Source organism: Crocodylus siamensis, chromosome 2 (assembly GCF_052110815.1).
Source record: "Crocodylus siamensis isolate JL-2025a chromosome 2, ASM5211081v1, whole genome shotgun sequence".
Taxonomy (NCBI): Eukaryota; Metazoa; Chordata; order Crocodylia; family Crocodylidae; genus Crocodylus; species Crocodylus siamensis.
This window is the reverse complement of record NC_143396.1, coordinates 248976785-248995947: the sequence shown is the minus strand read 5'-3', so window position 1 is coordinate 248995947 and position 19163 is coordinate 248976785. Positions and strand designations below refer to the sequence as shown.

Sequence of the window (19163 nt, the reverse complement as noted above, 5' to 3'; positions counted from 1 at the left end):
ATTATTCTGGCATACTAATAACTTTGTTTATAATGGTAGTTGGTTGCAGCATTGGCTGTGGAAATGCTGCTGCAGCCCCGATATGTTTATAACTTTCCCCATAACTGTTATAACTCTCCCTAACAATTGTCATAACTTATCAGTTTTCATGGTTGGAAGGACCTACTTTCACTGGCACAGGTGCATGTAAGCAACAGTTGCATTGAAAACTTGTGCAGTACCCTAATGAGGTGGGTTTTTGTTTTTTTCTTTAGAAATCCAGTAATTCTGTACTACTTGGAGGTTTTCAGTTGTCGTCTTTGGATTTTTTTGTGTTTGTCTTTGTTTTTAAAGAACAAATGTTTTGGGGAAATTTTTAGAATAATTAAACTAATCTAACAAGGTAACTCATTGACTCTTTCACAAAGATATGATGATCTGCTCAGGTCCCTTCCGACCCTGGAAACTATGAAACTATATAGATTAATAATGCAGATGTGTTCTGCTGCCATGTCATTGATATCAGATATGTTGTTTTCAATTCCAAGAAGTCTTATTTTGCAGTCCTAGTTTCTAAAACCTTGTTTTGCACTCAGACTGTGAAAACGCCAGAAAAAAAATCCCTCAAGAATTTCTGTATATTACTTTACTGTGTGGAAGTAAAGTCAAATGAATCTGTTTTATTTACCTTCAGTGTTAAGACTGAAATATTAGTTTAAATGGAATTATTTTTGTATGTTCTTGTGTTGATAGTTATTCCAGAGTAAAAATGCAATGTTGATAGCATAGTTTTGTATTTTGTTGCATATTTTGCATGTGATATTTAAAAACCAAAAACCAATTTTTGAACATTTGATGTAAACCAAATTATTGCTAATTTTGTTTTTACAGGCATTTCAATTGTAATTTATTGTTTTGAACTTTCAGACACTTTTATATTTTAGAGTTGTTATCCATAGTGGTGCTTGATAGAACTAGAAACAACAAACAAAACCATCTTTAGATGGGGACAGTCAATCTGTACTTTACAGATGAAACATTCTCTGTAGAACATCGAGTTTGACTGGTCTCTGGTTTAATGTTTCAGAGGCTTATAGGTGTGGATTGCATTATATGGGTCAAAGCAGAGGAGGTGTAAAATTTAAGGGGACCTATTTAAACAGTGGTATATTGGAATGCTTAAAAAAGATATATATTCACTGTTTATACCCTTTAAAATTGCTTGTTTTACACTCACATTTTTTTTCAAACTATAGCGATTTAAATTAATGATTTTTCTTGGACTGAAGGTGGGAGAGGGAAATCAATTTCAAAGGTAAGCCTTCTGGAGTTTTCTGTAGACATTTTTTTTGTAGTAATGCTAATTACATGTGTTGCAGGGCTAGCGTTGGGCATCAGTTAAGAAATTTAGCTGAGGTCTAGTCTTGGCTTCACTGACGAGATTGGATTAGGGTTCCTGCTTATTTGGGGAGGCTAATGTTAGTTTTGACATAAAAACACCAGCAACAGCTGTTACTGGCTTGTGAATTTGTGCAAGGATAGGGTTTGGGGTCAGACCAGAGTCCTAGGCTAGAGAGAGGGGCTCTGGCTTTTGTGAAAGACAAGGATTTGTGTAGATCAAATTTGTCGCAGCTAAGAATGAAAATTACTATATTATCATGGAATCTTTAGAAAGTTGAAAGTGTTCTGTGATCCAGAAACTCAGCTTTCAGTTGAATATGTGTTAAGACTCCAACTTGTGCGATTGAGATGGCATTTAAAAAAATGTAAACCAGCACTGTGATTTGCTCTGTCTGCTGGCTACCTGAGACAATTAGCCCTGAGAGCAACTCGCATTCATCTCTATAGAACATTGATGTTTAAACTTGATAGCAATGTTTATATCAGTCTTCATTGTTTACTTCTGTTGAACATAGCAGGAGTACCCACTAAATGTGCTTATTCATCAATTTTTTGGATGTTTTGGTAGGGTTAGGATATCTCAGGGCATTTTACTTTTATTTAAAATTCTGGTGAGGAATACAAATTTCAAATTACTCCCCTTTCACTTTTTCCTTAAATGGGTTCAGAACCTGTAGCGATCAAAACACGTTGTTAAAACAAGTTGCAGTCTGTAGCGATCAAAACAAAATGCAGCTATCCTGTAACTTCCCATCAAACTTCCTGAGTATGAAAACATAACATTTTCTACTGGTAGTGTTTATAAAGCAGGAATGCATTTCCAGTACAGGAACAATTCGACACAGGAGTTCAATAAATTGTTAAAATGGTTTTATATTTTAAACATCTCAAACAGTAAGTGAGATGGAAAACTCCTTCCAAATAAAATTACTTTGTCTCCCCTCTTAAATTTGCAGATTAGTCTGTGACCATAAGAAAAAGGATAATGTTTGCCTAACCTAGGCGTGTCAAACATGTTCTGTGGGCTGGATCCTGCCCACAAGTTGGGTTATCTGGTCCACAGGGCTTCTCATGGGCTAGATCCCCCACCTCCACAGAGTGGATCAGAGGTTGTGGTGGCGGTGTTAATCCCTGCAGCTGCCAGACCCTCTGCTTCAGAGCAGTTTGGGGACCCGCAAAAATAATTCAGCTTGCCTTACCCACCCCACTTCTTGCCCAGCTCCCCCTCCCATTTGCCCTTCTGCCACTGAAATTAAGGTTAGTATCTGCCCCTGGTGACTAGGATTGGTGACTGGGGAAAAAGGCAGGTGAGCAGCAGCAGTAGTAACTTTGTGGGTTCCAGAGCTGAAACAGCAGCACTTATAGCTGTAGGGACTAATGCTACTGACACCACTTGTTGGTTGTCTGGACCATGGGAAGCCCCATAGTCTGAATTCAGCCTGTAAGGCCAAACAAGTTTGACGCCTCTGGTCTAACCTGCACGTAGAAGCTTCCGAGGACAGAGATTCCACATCCTGACTAGGTAATTTGTTCTAATACTTAATCACCTTCCTAGTTAGAAAATTCTTTTCAGTATCTAATCTAAATCTCCTTTATTCTAATTTATGCACATTTTCTACTTGTTCTTACTCCTATACCCTGCCCAAGAACAGATGTTTAAAGGGGGTGCTAATCAACATATTACCTGCTGTACTATGTTAAAAATAATCTTTTGTTTGCACTGTTTGTCTTGCTTAGTTATATACAGACATTTGAGACTTTGCAGAGTTATACTATTAATTGTAGTGTTTACTCAAAAATTTCCTTGAAAGATGCTTGAACTGTAAACTCCAGTTACTATACAGTCTAAGTCTTAATGTAAATCTAGGCCTCTTCCAGTTCATTGTTAATTAAGTAGAAATGTCTACCTGAGTGTGGACTAAACATATGTTAAAGAATGTAAGATTTTGATATACTGTGATATTACCACCTAATTCTATTGAGCTGATTTTCATAGTTTCTTTCGCAAAGATGCTGCTGAAAACTGAAACAGTCATGAGCTGTTTACATATGCTCATTTATACTGGTGGAAACTTCTAAGAAATATTAACCAGAAGAAATCCTCCTGGGAGAAGGAGCAGTAAAGATGTTCAGTCTTCATCTGCCCCCTCTCCTGCTCTCTGTGCGTTCCTGAGACTGAGTCTAGGGAATGCTTTAAGTTTCGGTAGATACAATAGTATAGTCAGTATTAAAGAGCTGCTCTTCCATGCAGACAATATTAGTTTATCTACTGGGTAGTAGTAGTTTTATTCCATTTTATAATCTGTTCAAGAAAAGTGAAGGTAGGGAATTGTCATGAATCCCTCAGAGTTGACGGGCAGTGAAGTGACATCAAGTCAAATGAACGTGGAGGCAACTGTTCAGGCCTGCACTGGATAAGTACTTGTAACAAAAGAGGGAGTGGTTAATTCTGAATAATATATTTTCCTTTAATGCCTCCTGGTGGTACTTCCCCAAATCAATTATGTGTAACTGAGTCTGTGAGATACTCAATTTACATTATGTAGATTAGATTATGCTAAACAACATCTAATCATTTATTGTATTCATTTTCTAAAGTTCCTTCTTTATTTGCTAGAGGATGTGTGCACCTCAGCTTTTGGGTGCCAAATTATTTTGGAACATATTGAAATCCAGCCTCCAAAAATCAAGCTTTAGGCTTTAAAATGTTTAAAATTGGGTGTGCAGAAATGAAGGTGCACAAAATCATGCACAGTTTTTGAGCTGTAAAATGGGGGTAATAGTACATCTCTTCCATATGTTGGTGTTAAAGGAAAAGGGTTTTAAGTTTCTGAGGAGCTATATTATTTATGGCAGCCTCAGGGACTGGATGAGTATCTCTGGGCTGGTCTGTGGACTGGACCAGGATAGACCCCCTACTCCACAGCCTGCCTGCATATCACCATGCACTGGCCCCAGGGATCACGTGTACACTGTACTTTGGGCCAGACTGGGATGTGCGCTGCCTGTGGCACATGGACTGGACACAGCACTGAAGGCATCACAGAAGCCTGGTTCAGGATGCTGGATCCAGCCTGTGAGCAGTGCAGAGCCCATAATGTGCTGTGTGCACAGCAAACCACACGGACTGGCCACACAGACTGCACACAGGATAATGAAGGGGGTGTGCTGGCTCCAACATGGCCAGATCCAGACCAGTCCCAGAGCTAGTGCATAGGGTCAGTCCAGAAGGCCACTGTATGTCATGTGCACCCTGTGCTGGCAGCCACGCTCATTTCTTTCATTTAAATGAACTTGAATTCTTTAATTTAAAAGAAAAACCTTACAAATTAAGAAAAACTTAATACAGATTTGGAGGAATAAAGCCAATAAGTGTCTTCTTTTTAAGGAGAAGTTGCTTGTACCCCACACAGTGCTTACTAATGACTAGATATTAGCAACTTTATACCAATCTTTCAGTTACAATTTATTAATTTAAAATAAAACATAAGATTGAGTAATTTAATTTTTAAAAAGAAATTTGTGGGGTTTATTTTCTGCTAAAGTGCTCTGCTATGTTTATGCTATATAGCTAAACATATTAAAGTGTTTTTTCCAAGATTTTTGTAAAGATGTTGTGGAAGCTAGATTTTACCACAATGGATCTATTTTGCTACAGTGCAAACCTTCCATTCTCTGAATACACAAATACATTTCTCCCCACCCCTCTCCTGGCAGACCTTTCTAATTACAGTAAATTGTGCCAGGTCTATTTCTGAGACTTCCTTTCCATTACAGCATAAGTTTCCAAGAAAACAAGAAGTAAATTGGTTTGTTAGAAATATCTAGCTTCAGAAAAAGGGTGCAAAAAATATCTTTTCTGAAAACAGAGTTTTAACCTAAACCTTAATTCTTACGTTAATATTTCATTGTAATTTCTATAACATCCAAAACCAAGACTATTTTCTTTCTTTAAAAACAAAATATTAAAATCTTATCCTTGTCAGACAGTCCTGGTGGACAACCTCAGCTCTAATGTTATGTTCTATATATTGATATTTTTCTTGGCAGTATAAGTAGAGGGTAAAGGGGTAAATTTTACTTCTAAATACAGCATTGGTGACAGTGATACTGGAATACTGTATTCAGTTCTGATGTCCCTATTTTAAAAATGATTTTAAATAATGGAAGAGAGTGCAGAGAAGAGCCATTGCAGTGAGGGCTGGAGAATATCTTGTGAGAGAGTTAGTTCAGTCTGCTTAATTTTATCAAGAAGGTCAAGGGGTAATTTTCATTTTGTGTACAAGTTAACTTCTTGAGGTGAAAATAATGGATTGCCTAAAGGGTTCATTTAGCTCTTTGAGGAACAAGAGTCACCAACGACTGGACAATCGCTAAGTTCAAATCAGAAATAAAACATGAATCTTTAACAGTTAGGGAAATTATGCCTAGAAAGATGAATTGTTGTCCCGTCATATCTTTAAAATGAGCCTGGATGTCCTTCTGGAAGAAATGCGTTAGTCAAACAAAAGTTGTTATTGAGCTCAGTACAGGTGTAGACATAAAATATTTAGGTCTATCTTATACTGGAGGTAAGGCTACATCACAATTAGGCCTATGAGTACTAAAACTGCCATTCCCTATTCTTAACCTACTCTAAAAACAGCAAATTACTTTCTCCAGGAATATTGGTCTGAGACACAAAATGAGTTTACAACTTTCGTTATCAGCACACCTTCCCATCCTGTACCAAATGTCTATATATTTATCCGTGATTGCAAACGTTCATTTCGTTGCATTTGAGAGCATGTTCAATTGACTGCATAGTGACTGTTCATGGGGCCTGCTTGTGTGCAGCGAAGTTGTAGGATCAAAGCCAAATGGGAGTGTCCTCCATAACTCTTGCAAAAGAAGATGGCTTTTTATGAAGAAAGTTAAAGAGCTCTCTTTGCATCTTTGCATCATTCCTCTTTTTCCATTGTATGTGCTATATCCAAAAATGTTTTTATGAAATTCAGAACTGTTAGTTTGTATTTAGCAGTTTAATAACATTAAGGCACAATTGAATTGTAATAATGCTGTGATGGGATATAGTCTTGAGACGCCTGGGTTTATGGTAGCTATATGGTTCTGACTAAGGCACTTGTTAGTTGAAAGATCTTAGAAATTGATTCCTAGATGTTTTTTTAAGAGAAGCCTGAAGCAAAAGGAGAGAAGTTGTATACACACTAGACTAGAGTGAAGTACAGCATATGGTGGTGTGACTTGGGTTACTTACCCTAGGATTAAGTGCAAGTTTCATTTTGTACTGCACATTTCCTTATCTAGACAAGCCTATAATTTGCCTCTTAAGAACACAAGATGAACAACTTTTACATATCCAAACAACTGTAAATCATGAGTAATGTTCAGAAAGGTTGGGAGGGTGGGAATCAATCCCCTTGTTGTTTTGTTTTGCTTGCCTCCTGACATTTTCCCCATCCCTGGGAACAAGCATGAATGCAGAAGTTGTGCATGATCATTCTGAGGTGAAAATGTAATCCTTAACGCGCACACATGCGTGCGCGCGCGCGCGCACACACACACACACATATTAGTAGCAGAAACCTCATTTATCCTTTCCCTGTTCCTTGATGTGTAGAGAGCTGCCACCGTGTTTCTTTCTCTTGCTCGACGGAATGGGCAGTCATTCCATTCCTCTTATGTACTTCCTACAGTCTTTTCCCCTACTGTCACTTAACTTAGACCTATATTTTCCTGCCTTTACCTTGTGACTCTTACTAATTACATCTTTTCTGTCTCCTCCTTTATATTGCCCTGTATCCCTTCCTTCTGTCTCCTTCTTGTCTCTTCTGACTCCTCACAGCTTCCTGTCCAGTTTCCTAATGTATTTCCCCTCAGACTATCCCTCTGGTTTCATTCCTGCCTCCTCCTTTTTCTCTTTGACTTCACTCACTCTTTGGGTTATTCTAGATAAAATTGCTGACAGTTTTGTAAAACCATTTATAAGGTTCATAGTAAAGTTGCAGTTTAACAATAACATAGGCACTGCTGCATTGGAAAGAGGAAGTGATACTGCAAGATTTTAGAGATGCTCGGTTTGTACAATCATACAGAAACAAAGGAGATCAGTGACTGACAACTATAGCAGTATCTCCCTATTGAACATTGTCAGGAAAATTGGCATTTGCATCATGCTCCTCAGGTTCTTTTATGTAAAGACTAAAACCTATCCTGAAAGTCAGTGCAGTTTTTGCTTGGGTTGCTCCACCATTGGTATGGTATTTCTGGTCAAGCAACTGCAAGAAAAGTGTAAAGGAAGGTTAATATCACTGTATATAGCCTTCATCCATCTGATGAATATTTTTGGTGCAGTCAACAGACAGACCCTTTTTACTGTTCTAAAGAAACTGGGTTATTTCCCCCCCCCCCAAACTGTTGTACATCATTTGCTTATTACATCAAGGTATGGAGGCAACTGCAATGTATGAAAACAAAGAATCAAATGCCTTTGACATCAACAGTGGGGTGAAACAGGGTGTGTCTTAGCCCCCATGCTTTTTAACATCTGCTTTTCATTCCTGCTTCTTCGTGCATTCAAGGACGTCAATACTGGCTTTTCTCTTCAAACTGGACTAGATGGAAGCCTGTTGAGCATCGCACAGTTTAAATCAAAAACCAAGGTGAAAGACCTGATACTGAAATACTTCCTATTTGTGGATGATACAGCCTTTGTTGCCCACAGTGAATCTTTCCTTCAAAATCTCTTAGACAGATTTTTGAGTCATGCTGGGAGAGCCTATACCCAGACATCACTCTGAGGATAAAACTCTTGGTGTCATTGACAGTTTTGGCTATTTAGTTCTGTGGAGTCCTGATCTTCAGACTGAACTGCCTAACAGAATTAGAAAAGCAGCTAAGCATTCTGGGCTATTCCAGAAACGTGCATGGAATAACAACAAACTATCAGCTAAGGTGAAGATGCAAATCTATGAGACTTGTGTGCTATCTTCCCTGCTTTATGGCTTAGAAACATGGACTACATATGCTAGGCATATCAAGAGACTGAACAGCTTCCACATGAGGTGCCTGCATACGATCCTGAAAATAAAAGTAGGAAGACAGAATACCAAATTTTTGTGGTACTGGAGTGCTCAGGACTGACACACTTAGAAACCACTATCTAGTAAAGGTGGTTGTGATGGACCAGCCACGTTGGGTGGGGAGGAAAGGGAGGACACTGTATCCCCAAGAATATTTTGTATAGCAAGATTTGAGACCTATCTAGAAAGCGTGGTCACCCTCTATGGCAGTACCATGATGTGTGCAAAAATGACTTGCAGTCATTCAATATCAGTGTAGAAAGCTGGGAGGGGTGCACAGAATCCCATCCAGTCTGAAGAGAACATCTGGCACCAGATGCAGATCAACGTGAAGTGGCTTTGATCCAGAGCATGGAAGCAAAGCAAGAAAGAAAGCAGCATGCTGTAAACTTGGACTTCAACTCAGACAACACGTGGATCTGTGACGTTTGTAACTAGCTGTGTTTCTCTTGATTTGGGCTTGTTAGAAACAGATTCATCAGGCCTCTTATATGTACACCACAATCCAGAGAATCAATGGCTGCCTACACAGATCCTGTCCGGATAGAAATATTATTAAGCATTGGCCATGCTTTGCGCCATCCTGTTGGACAAGTAGCAACAGTTATTATTTACCAGTTTATCAGGACTTGCATAGTTCATGGACGCAAGTAAAGATTTATGTTGTAACTTTCTTTAAACAAAAGAAATAGAACATAATGTGTGAGGTTGAGAAGGACTCTTAATTAGGAAATTATGGTCAGAGGCAAACATTTAATCAAGGAGGGCCAGGTGTTGAACATAGTGAAAGATTGTTCATTTACACGTACAAGCCGTATAAACAGCCTCACTATCTTTCCCTTTCTCTGTCTTTTAAAAAGAGAAAAGACTTGATGAGTGACTAGGCAAGGGACAGTCATACCATACGAATACTTAAGATAGAATTGATAACAACACACAACTGGCATGAACACCACATGCCTTCAGAGGCTGGGGGGGCACAGCGAGCTCCCACAGACAGTGGGGCTGCTGTTGGCAGTGGGAGCGTGGCGGTGGCAAGTGGGGAGCTCCTGCAGGCAGCTGTGGCAGTGGGAGGCGGTGGCGAGCGCTGACCGACAGTTAGCAATCATCTGCAGACGCTGCCAGCAGCAGCAGCAGTCATGGACCACCTGCAAACACCACCAGTGGAGGTTGGTGAGTGGTGACTGCCTGCAGGCTGGTGGCACCTTTTCACAGGGGGTGTACCGCCACACTCAGGGGCTGCACATGTATCTGCATGCACCCCCTATACATCGCCAGTGATGGCTGGGGCTCAGGGCACTACCGTAATATAAGTAATGAGGGAGGGGGGATAGAATGGGCAATTTTTAATAAACGTATTGAGGAGAGTTAGAGGGAAGAATCAGAAATTTTGTCAATTTTTTTTGCCCTGACTAAATAAATGTTGAGTACTTGAACGATACTCAGCTTTGTTCATGGAAATGATACAAGATCTTCAATTTCTATATTAAAATAATCATTTTAATGATATGACTAAATAATTCTGAGAAATGAAAATAATCTTCTGTTTATCTTGCAGAGAATGCAGATTCGATTGACCTCAAACAGTTTTTTGACCTCCACTTTTCACATATATACTACGTGTTCTTTGAAAATTTCGTGACTATTGAAGTAGGTCTCAAACAAAAAGGTAATAATTTCAAATTTGATATTTGAAATCTGTAAAACATACAGATTTCTGGCAATCGTGCTTGTTAACACTTTCAAGCAGACAGGCCCTTGAACATAAATGCTGCAGTTAGTTGTTTGGGACCCTTCATAAGGGTGGAGCAATTCAACACATAAGTAGCAGTTGCACCCTTCTTGATCCAGGAAGAGGAAAGTGACTGCTATTCAGAGAGGTGGGAGGACAAAGTCTGTGTATTGTATGGCCTTGCTGATTTCTGTTTTGTAATAGCTATTTTACAAGGTGAGGATCTGCAGATTGTAAAGCTGGCTGTTCTTTGGTTGTTGTTTTTTTTTAATTCAAGAATTCCTGACACATACATTTTGCAAGTGTGCTATAATTTAAGATGAAGAGTGGGATGGGTCTAAAAATGTATTGCCTTTACATATTCTATTTAAATGCTCGATTTTTCCTTTTATAATACCTCCATTTTAGAGATTGCTATAATAATCTGCAAGAGGGAAATTTATGAATTAAAACTACAAATGTTTTTATGTTAGTTTCTAACATAAAGAAACTAGCCCTGCTAGTGCTTTTTGTATATTTTATACAATTATAAAAGTGAAACTTTTTGTGAATTACTTTGAAATGAAAAAATGAACTTACCAAAGTTTTTTTTTTGTTTTGGGTTGGTTTTTTTTTTGATATCTAGAAAATAGTTGTCCTTTAGTGGATAGACTGGTAATTAACTCCATAATTTAACTTAGTTGTATGATGGGTAGCTCTGTAGATCAGAGGTGCTCAACATCTGGCCTACAGGCCAAACGTGGCCTGTGGAGCCTTGGAATCCAATCCATGGCACTCCCTTGGGTCAGAAAATTTGGTGGCAGGGGAGCAGTGTCCATTAATATACCCCATCAAAGTCCCAAACCCCAAGCCCCACATGGCTGGTTAGAGCTGGGCTGTGCCCCATTCCCCTGGCAGGGCCAGGCCATGGCCACTTCCTCTGTACCTGGAGAAGTGCTGGGTTGAGGCTGGGCTACACCCCTTACCCCTGTGGGGTTAGGCCATGCCACCTTCCCCCCCGCAGGGCCAAGTTGGCAACACCCCCTTTCTCCACGCTGGGTTGGCACCAGGCTATTTCCCCTTTCCCGTGTGAGCTGGATTGGGGCTGGGCTGCACCCCTTTCCCCCTCCACATGGCCAGATGGTGCCCACTGCACCCTCCGTAAGCACTGGATCGGGACTACCAGTCAGATCTGCCTGTGGACAAATTGGGCACTCTCCATCTACCTCGAAGTGGAGGGGGGTGGGATTTTGAATACCACTTCTCTATATCATAAATATTATTTCAGAAGAATTAGGTTATGATTTTGTTTTTAATCAAACTTTTTGCAATGGCAAGATTGAGAAATCTATTTCCAGTGGCTGGCAGTGTGGACATTTTATGTCTTTAGAATTTGTCCTTAAATTATTTTTTGTGAATTCTTTTTAGGTCACAAATCCCAGAGGGAAGAACTAGATGGTATTCTTTTTATTTTTGAGGTAAGATGATTCGAACCTTTTTATATATTTTTATAACTCTTATGTAAACAATAGTGATATAACCATCATAAGAATGACTTCCATTAGCACCTAAAATATTTCAAATTTACATGTATTCACTTCTTTTGCCTGAATCTAATTCACTTGATGTGCATCTATATGAAAACAGAATGTAGAGTAAAATTCCAGAATATGCAAGATGAGTTAATCTTGCACTTTTTACAATGAAATAGCATGTCTTCTGGCAAGAACCTTCTTTACCTGCTGAGGAGTCAAAGAATGTTTTTAATTGCTGGCCAAAACTCCTACAGAAGTGAAGTTTGCAGTTAACATTCAGTAACTGTGTGTATCCCTTCAAAAAAACTTCCATTCAAGAAGCTTGCACTGATTCAGAAATTAATTCAATTTCTGATTTTCCTGTATGTAGGTCAGTCCCTAAAAAGTTAGCATTTTTTTCTTCTCTGTTCATGAAGACTCTTTTGTCAGACCAGAAATGAATTTTGCGAGTTCTCTCAGCCCTTAATTGAAAAATAGAGTTCTAAATCTCAGATAAAATACAAGCTATTTTTACAATGTTGCACTGAAGTTAAGTAATTCATAAAATTACTTGGCCTTTCCTGTCAGGTTTCATTAACTTTGTATCAGAGATGTCACTGACTGAGAGTTTGCAAATAATTCTGCATAGTCTTTCAGCAGAAGCAGAAATTCCCAATAAGGAAAACAAGGAAGAGAGGAGGATGAAAGCATAACACCATGATGCCTTCTGAAATTGTGAATAAACAAAAAGAAAAGAAGTCAGCCCCCCTCTTGCACATTTGCACATCACTTTTAAATGCTATTCAGCAGTTGTATTATCAAAGAAGATTGCATGCAAGTTAATTTGTCTTAATGTTTGATGCTTTTATTATGTGACATTTATTAACCTAGTTTATTGTATTTTGTTTCTGTAGAAAATTTTACAACTTCTTCCAGAAAGGATTCACCAGAGGTGGCAGTTTCATAGTATTGGTAAGATTTTATCCAGAAAGGAAAACATATTTATGGAAATCATAGTTTATAAAACTATTTTATATGTAAAAGTATCACTGGTTGACTTAATTTTAATTTGACAGTTTTATTTGATTGGTACTATTTACAGTGGATAATAATTATTCATCATTTACATGGGCTAAACTAAGGAGACCCTTTCCCTGAGCACTAATATTTTTTTAAATTATCTAAAAGTATTGGATCATAAACAGTATTGTACAAACTACGTGCTTTATTAGCAAAAGAATTAATGACTTTAGAAGCATTGCCATTTCCACTTGATTTATATTACTGATTTATGAGGAAGGTATAAAAGGTGATTTTTCTTTTTCTTCTGGCATTGAGTTGATTGCCAGGGGATTGCAAGGTCACCAAGAGTAAGTTAGAGGTTGCCAAGGACTTGTTCAAAAGGTGGTATCAAGTCTGACCGAGAACTCTGACATGTTAAGTTAAATACAGATCAAAGAACAGTTGCATGTATTTTCTTTTCAGGTTTGATTTTAAAGAAGCTCCTTCATACTGGGAACTCCTTAAAGGTATACAAAAATACATGTTTTGAACTTTGCACTTTAAAGGGGGACTGCTGTGGTGGGGGGGAAGGTATGTGTGTGAGGGTTCTTGGAATAAGTATTGAAACAAAAACAGTGAGACTAAGTTGTTTTTATTTATCTTCTGCTCACTTGTATAAAATGAGTCCTAAGCAGTGATTTGAGGAAAAAACAGTGTTATGCTTAAGATAACATTTATATAGTTTATGTTTTTATTATTGCATACAATAAGATTATCCATTCCACCAGTTTATATACAATTAGAACATAGTTTAAAAAGATGCAATGGACAGTAAAACGGGAATTCTTTGACTTTGTCCTTTATTCTTTGTGCAAATCCTGCAAATACACTTAGGGACAGACTTTAACTTATTAGTAGTATTTAAATTGTTCTGTTACTAGAAAGATCTCTTTTGCTCTTATTTCTTTAAATGTAAAACAACAAACAAACAAGACCACAAATAGTAATTAATCTGTTTCATTCTTCCCACAAAAAACATATTCTGCTCAAATGTAGGGTCTGACACCTCCTCCCGATGACAACTGCAAATCTTATAAGAAGAAATTGCAGTCTAGCAATGGCCTTTTTTGGAGTTTTGTAGATTCAATGGAGGTTTCTAGGCCAAAAGAGTTTTTTATTAATCTCAGAAATGGGGAAGTTCAAGAAAGTCTCACTGCCTAGGTCTCTATCTGTATGCTGGTATCTTAGTTCTTAAATGCATGCATGCCTTGTTTTAAATATAGGGGAATTATTGGATAAGTGATTCTCAGTACATTTCCCAGGTGATTTGCCTAGAGGAGAATATAGATGCTATTTAACCATCCAAACAAGGGTTTATCTGACAAAGGAGAGGCTTCTCAAATGTAGTTCTTAGAGTATCTGGTACATGTAAAAGATCTATTTTTCCAATAGTCTGTTGATGCATAATACAGTCATAAAAGCCAGGAGGCTATCAGAACATATGCCAGCTGATTCATTTATTACTGCATATGCTTAGTATGAAAACTTTACCTAGTTAAAAAAAGTTTTTCTCCCTTTAAGATACGTCGAGAAGGTGTGCGTCTTTTCCTTTTGTGGTTGCAAGCACTTCAGAATAATTGTAGTAAAGAACAGTTGTGGATGTTTTCCTGCTTAATTCCTGGGTTTTCATCACCACAATCTGAATATGGGCCTCGAACACTAGACAATCTCATTAACCCTCCACTTAATGTTCAAGAAAGTAAGTAATTTAGTAATATTACTCAGTTCTTTATATATTCCTATTCCTATGGGTCAAGGGTGGGCAAAAATTTGGGCCCAGGAGCCACACACAGTTTTGGCAAGTTGTCACAGGCTACATCAGCACTTCCCTCCTTTCCTCCCTACCACAATACATCACCAAAATTCTCTGTGGGAAGGGGCTGTGGGTGGGTGGGAAGAGGTGCTTGGGAGCAGGATGGGCAGGTGAGGCTGGAATCATGGGGCAGGGACAAGGGGTGGTGACTGCACAGGCCCAGGGCCTGGGGCAGAGCTGCAGTCCTCTGCCTGCCTGCCCCTGCCCTGTGGGGATGTGTGGGAGGGAGCAGAGGTGGGGAAGGGTGCTGCCTGGGTACTTGGTCCCAGGAGCTGGCCAGGGTTGCGGAGGGGGGACATATGCAGCAGGGCTCGCCCAGGTGGTGCAGTCCATGAAGCTTCACATGGGGATGAGCTGTACACAGGGCAGCCAGTGCTGCATTCCCACCCATGCCTCCTAGCCCGGCCCTGGCCAGCATGCAGGCCAGCATCCAGTGGGGCTGCTCAGCTCCCCTTTCCTCTGGTCCTCCCCCTGCTGCACCATTCTGAGTCGGCAGAAAGCTTCAGCCAGGTGCCTCTTGCCCCTGTGCACACAGCTCTTGGGGTACTCCACATTGTTGCTGTACCTTGGTTGAGAATCACTACCCTATGAGAAGCCAGACTGACTCAGTTCAAGGCTTGGCTACATGGCTCCAGCACCTGCCCCAAAGAGAGGGCTCTGCCATTCAGGGGGGTGGGGGGAGATGCGCTATTCTTTGCTTCTACTTCTCTGTTCCTTGGGATTAGAATGGAAGGTTTTGAGGCTGTGCTGTAGGTATGGGTGCACCAACAGAGATTTTTGGGGCTGATATTTAAGGAGGTATATTGGTCAATACCAATCCAATATACAATACAGCTGCCATCAGCTGGTAAATCCCTTATGGTGAAAGGAGTGGGGGGAGGGGGGTGCAGATTAACTCCCTATGGTGAGGGAGAGGACAGGGGCAGGCACTGCAAAGCGGGGGAGGGGGTGGCAGGTGGAACGTGGGACGGATGCACGGCTTGTGGGGTGAGGGGGCTCCCATTGCTGCTTGCACCCTGGGGGGGTGGTGCCCCCGGATCTGTGTGGTGTGGGGTGGAGCCGGAGCCGGAGCCGGCACTGCATGGGGCTCTTCTTGCAGGGGGCTGGGCACAGTTAGCTGTGGTTATAGTTTTGCATGTACTTCACATGAAAATGTAAGAAGTATGAAAGAGAATATATAGTTTTGAGCAGGTTTATGGACCAAACTTATTTCCTTTTAAATTGTCCTGTAAGAAGAGTTTTTCATTATTGTCCGTCCCTACTCCCTCTTTTTAAGAATCATTTTAATAATCATTGCAAACAAAATTTGCTTTAGGAAGCATCATATTTATTGATGAAATGTAATTATCTTTTTTACTTTTGAATAGCTCAAGTTACTATAGAGGAAATTACTCCACTTGTCCCTCCACAATCTGGAGACAAAGGACAAGAAGATCTTACAAGCTACTTTCTAGAAGCACTTTTAAAATACATGGTAATCCAGGTATGTTCTGTTGGCAGACAAAAGAAATGCGACCTTTTTTAGTATCTAAATAAGTATCTTGATGAAGCAAAGCCTTAAAGTTTTTCCTCTCTGTATGTCATTTCTAATCGCCCATAAAATTGGCTGGTTGAGACATTTCCAGAATTAACGTGATGCATACAGTCTAATTTGAATATTATCCATTTCATGAAATAAATAATAAAACTTAATTTTGTTCTCCATTTAAGAATAACTGGAAAATATATTAAAAAAATTAATTTATAAAAACTAAAATTTCTTTAGTTTTTATAGTAAATTCTTCTAGTATAAAGAACAGAAAAATTCTGAAGTTTGATGCACTTAGAAATTATTACTGAAATATATATAACGTGTTAATCTCCAAATCAGTTTTAACATACTTTTTTTCTTCTTTAAAAGGTTAAGAGTTTAGAATGGAAGAACAAGGAAAACCAAGAAAAGGGATTTTCATTTTTGTTTTCAAATTTTAAGAAATACTATTTGCCTTATATTTTCCCAAACATCTGTAAGGAGACCAGCTTGTATAACCCTGTACTTGGTAAGTGGTATTTCAGCATTATTAAAACCATTATATACTCTGTAGTAATGCATCAGTATAATCATTTAACTTTTCTTTTGAGTGATGCTGCCCAAGGGAACTGTATTCAAAGACAAAATTTTTCTTACTCTTCAGAACTGTGGTACCTATCTATAGTAGACTTAAATTTTATTCAGTTAACTTCTATTCATGAAACACAATCTGTCCTTTTAATTCAAGTTTAGATGTTTATATTAATTGGTTTTTTATTTAAACTAACACTTAATTGTTTATTTTTTTTCATTTTAAGCTTTTAATGCAGCATGCATTATTAATTTTTAATTTACATTAAGGGAAAAAAAGAGTTTTATGGGGCCAAAAGAACTGAGCTGTGTTGGTCTTTGGGTGACAGCGATGTACTTGTGTAGATCTTTTCAGTATTGTATTCCACAATATTTTGTAAAACTTCAAACCAAGACAAGTTAAGATAAAGTGATTGTATCACTTAAAACCTGTGCATCCCTGAAACAAAGGTTTAACATAAGCTAAGCTTGCCATGCCTCCCTTTTTGCTAGAGTTTTAACAGGTGTTATAACATTGGATTGGGATAGTTACCATGACTTAACTCACCTTTGAAAAATTTAGGTCTGTACTGTTTCAGCTTTTTTCTGTGTGGGTTTGCATTTATCCACATAATTTGTTATAAAATGATAATTTGAGGTTTGTGTCGGCAGAATAACTACATAATCCCAAGTGACAAGCCCTCACTTGCTACAAGACAACTGGCATAACATCAGTATGGACACTATCACTTTCATTTGAACTCTTAAGTTGAGCTGATCCTGAAGCCTAACCTTTTCCTTTAAAAGTCTCACTTTGTTTGGGAAATCTTTTTCTGCTCATCCCAATGTGCAAATGGACAGACATAGCTTTCTATAGAGAAAGTTGGACCAGAATTGCATGCTTCTTTCTGGAGCAGGCGCAAGATACTGGCTCCTTTAGACTGTGGATCAAAGGGACGGTGTAAGCACAGCCATAGGGAAACTTTAGAAATGGAAATGTGTACAAAGAGATTGAAGAGTGGATGCTATTCAAAGCATCTGTGTGTGTGTTTTGGGGTAAAGAGGGGCTGCAAGTAGCACCAAGCAGAAGATTTCTTGCAGGGCTACTGTAGGGCAAGGCCACAGAGCAAAAAGTCAGGAGGCACTCTCCAGCAAGTTGTCCCTTGTGTCAGAAGCTTCACACCATTTTAGGGATTCCCTGCAAGAGCCTGAACAAGGAAATTGAGGTGCACAAAGAAGATAAAAACACTGAGAAGAGAAATGCTGAGACAGATGCCACCCTATTTTAAACAATCAGCTGCTATTTCAAACTCAGCTGGGCCAGCGCTGGTCCTAAATGACTCAGAAGAAAGCAGTGAGGAAAGGGCCAGGAGCCTTGGTAAGTTCAGTAAACCCCACCCCTGCTTTCCCCAAATGCTTGCTTTTCCTGTCTGAATATGCACATCCCTTCTCCCTCTATTTTGAAGTAGTGCCTTTTCTCATGAACAAGGACAAAGTAATACATTACTGCAAGGCCATTTTATTTGGTAGACTTGCATAATTGTTTCCATCAGTCAAATTTAGATATCGAAACCCATTGCTAGAAAGTACAGTTACCAAATCAGAGATTTAAAATTTGATTTGGAAAAAAACTACTGTTTATTGTAAAAAAAAACCCCCAAAAACCTAGACACCCAGGTCAGCAGCACTGTAGCGGAAAAGTTTCCCTGCGCAAGTTCAGCTGCAGATAGCACATTAGGCCAAGCCTTTTCTGAAAAGGTGGGTTTGCAAACAAAATATAAAGCGATGAGTACCCGAGTCCCAAATAATAATTGACTCATGCCATGTTGAGGTAGGTGAGAGACATAGGGATGGGGTATCCTGAGCTTCAGAGTCCAACATTGCTTCTGGCAGGAGCAGCTAGGTGGTATGGCTTGCTTGTAAATCCTTGTGAAGTCCATCTGTGTGCAGGTCAACAAAGGTCCCTTTCTGTGTGCCTGTGGGGCAGTCTGGAAATTGTTGTAGCAGGAAATCTAATCCTATTCCTTGAGAATACTAGGTAAAGCTACTTTCTTTCCTTCAACAGGATACCTTTGTACGCCTTTTTTAACAATTTCCATTGCAGTACCATCCTTATCATCACTAACCCTCTGCTGAAACCACAACTACCAAAATGATTCTTTATGTGTTTTATTTGTTTTTCTGGCCCATTGATCAGTTCCAACACACTCCCTCAGAAACAGCTACTCAACTCCCACTCCTCATTTCCCATCTCATTGGTCTAGGAGCAGGGGGGAGGGGTAAGGAGCTTTAGTTAAAATGCCCCTACTCCATTTTTAAGCATGGGAACACTGGTACATGACATTCTGGAGTGCAATAATTACCACGCTCCAGCAGATTCAATTAATCAAGCCTGCTTCAAAGTGCTGTAATTACAGTGCATCAACTCATGTATAAGTGCCAATTGATTTTACGATATTTTGCAACTAAGTTCCAGCACCCAGGAAGTAGTGTGACTTTTTCTAATCTGCTCATTTAGAAC

The 19163-nt window shown here is 39.2% G+C and overlaps 1 protein-coding gene across 7 annotated transcripts in view; it reads left to right on the top strand.

The window, feature by feature from the left end:
• Positions 1–19163, top strand: part of RALGAPA1 (Ral GTPase activating protein catalytic subunit alpha 1) — a 219285-nt gene that overhangs the window by 5876 nt on the left and 194246 nt on the right. For 6 of the 7 annotated variants that reach the window (XM_090033616.1, XM_090033623.1, XM_090033617.1 and 3 more), the window contains exons 2-8: positions 10021–10131; positions 11602–11651; positions 12602–12659; positions 13173–13216; positions 14271–14448; positions 15930–16045; positions 16463–16601. In XM_090033616.1, the coding sequence (XP_089889742.1) occupies positions 10021–10131; positions 11602–11651; positions 12602–12659; positions 13173–13216; positions 14271–14448; positions 15930–16045; positions 16463–16601 (696 nt within the window). Of the gene's footprint in view, positions 1–10020; positions 10132–11601; positions 11652–12601; positions 12660–13172; positions 13217–14270; positions 14449–15929; positions 16046–16462; positions 16602–19163 lie in introns of those variants that run through there. The other variant, XM_090033620.1, reaches the window with a different exon arrangement.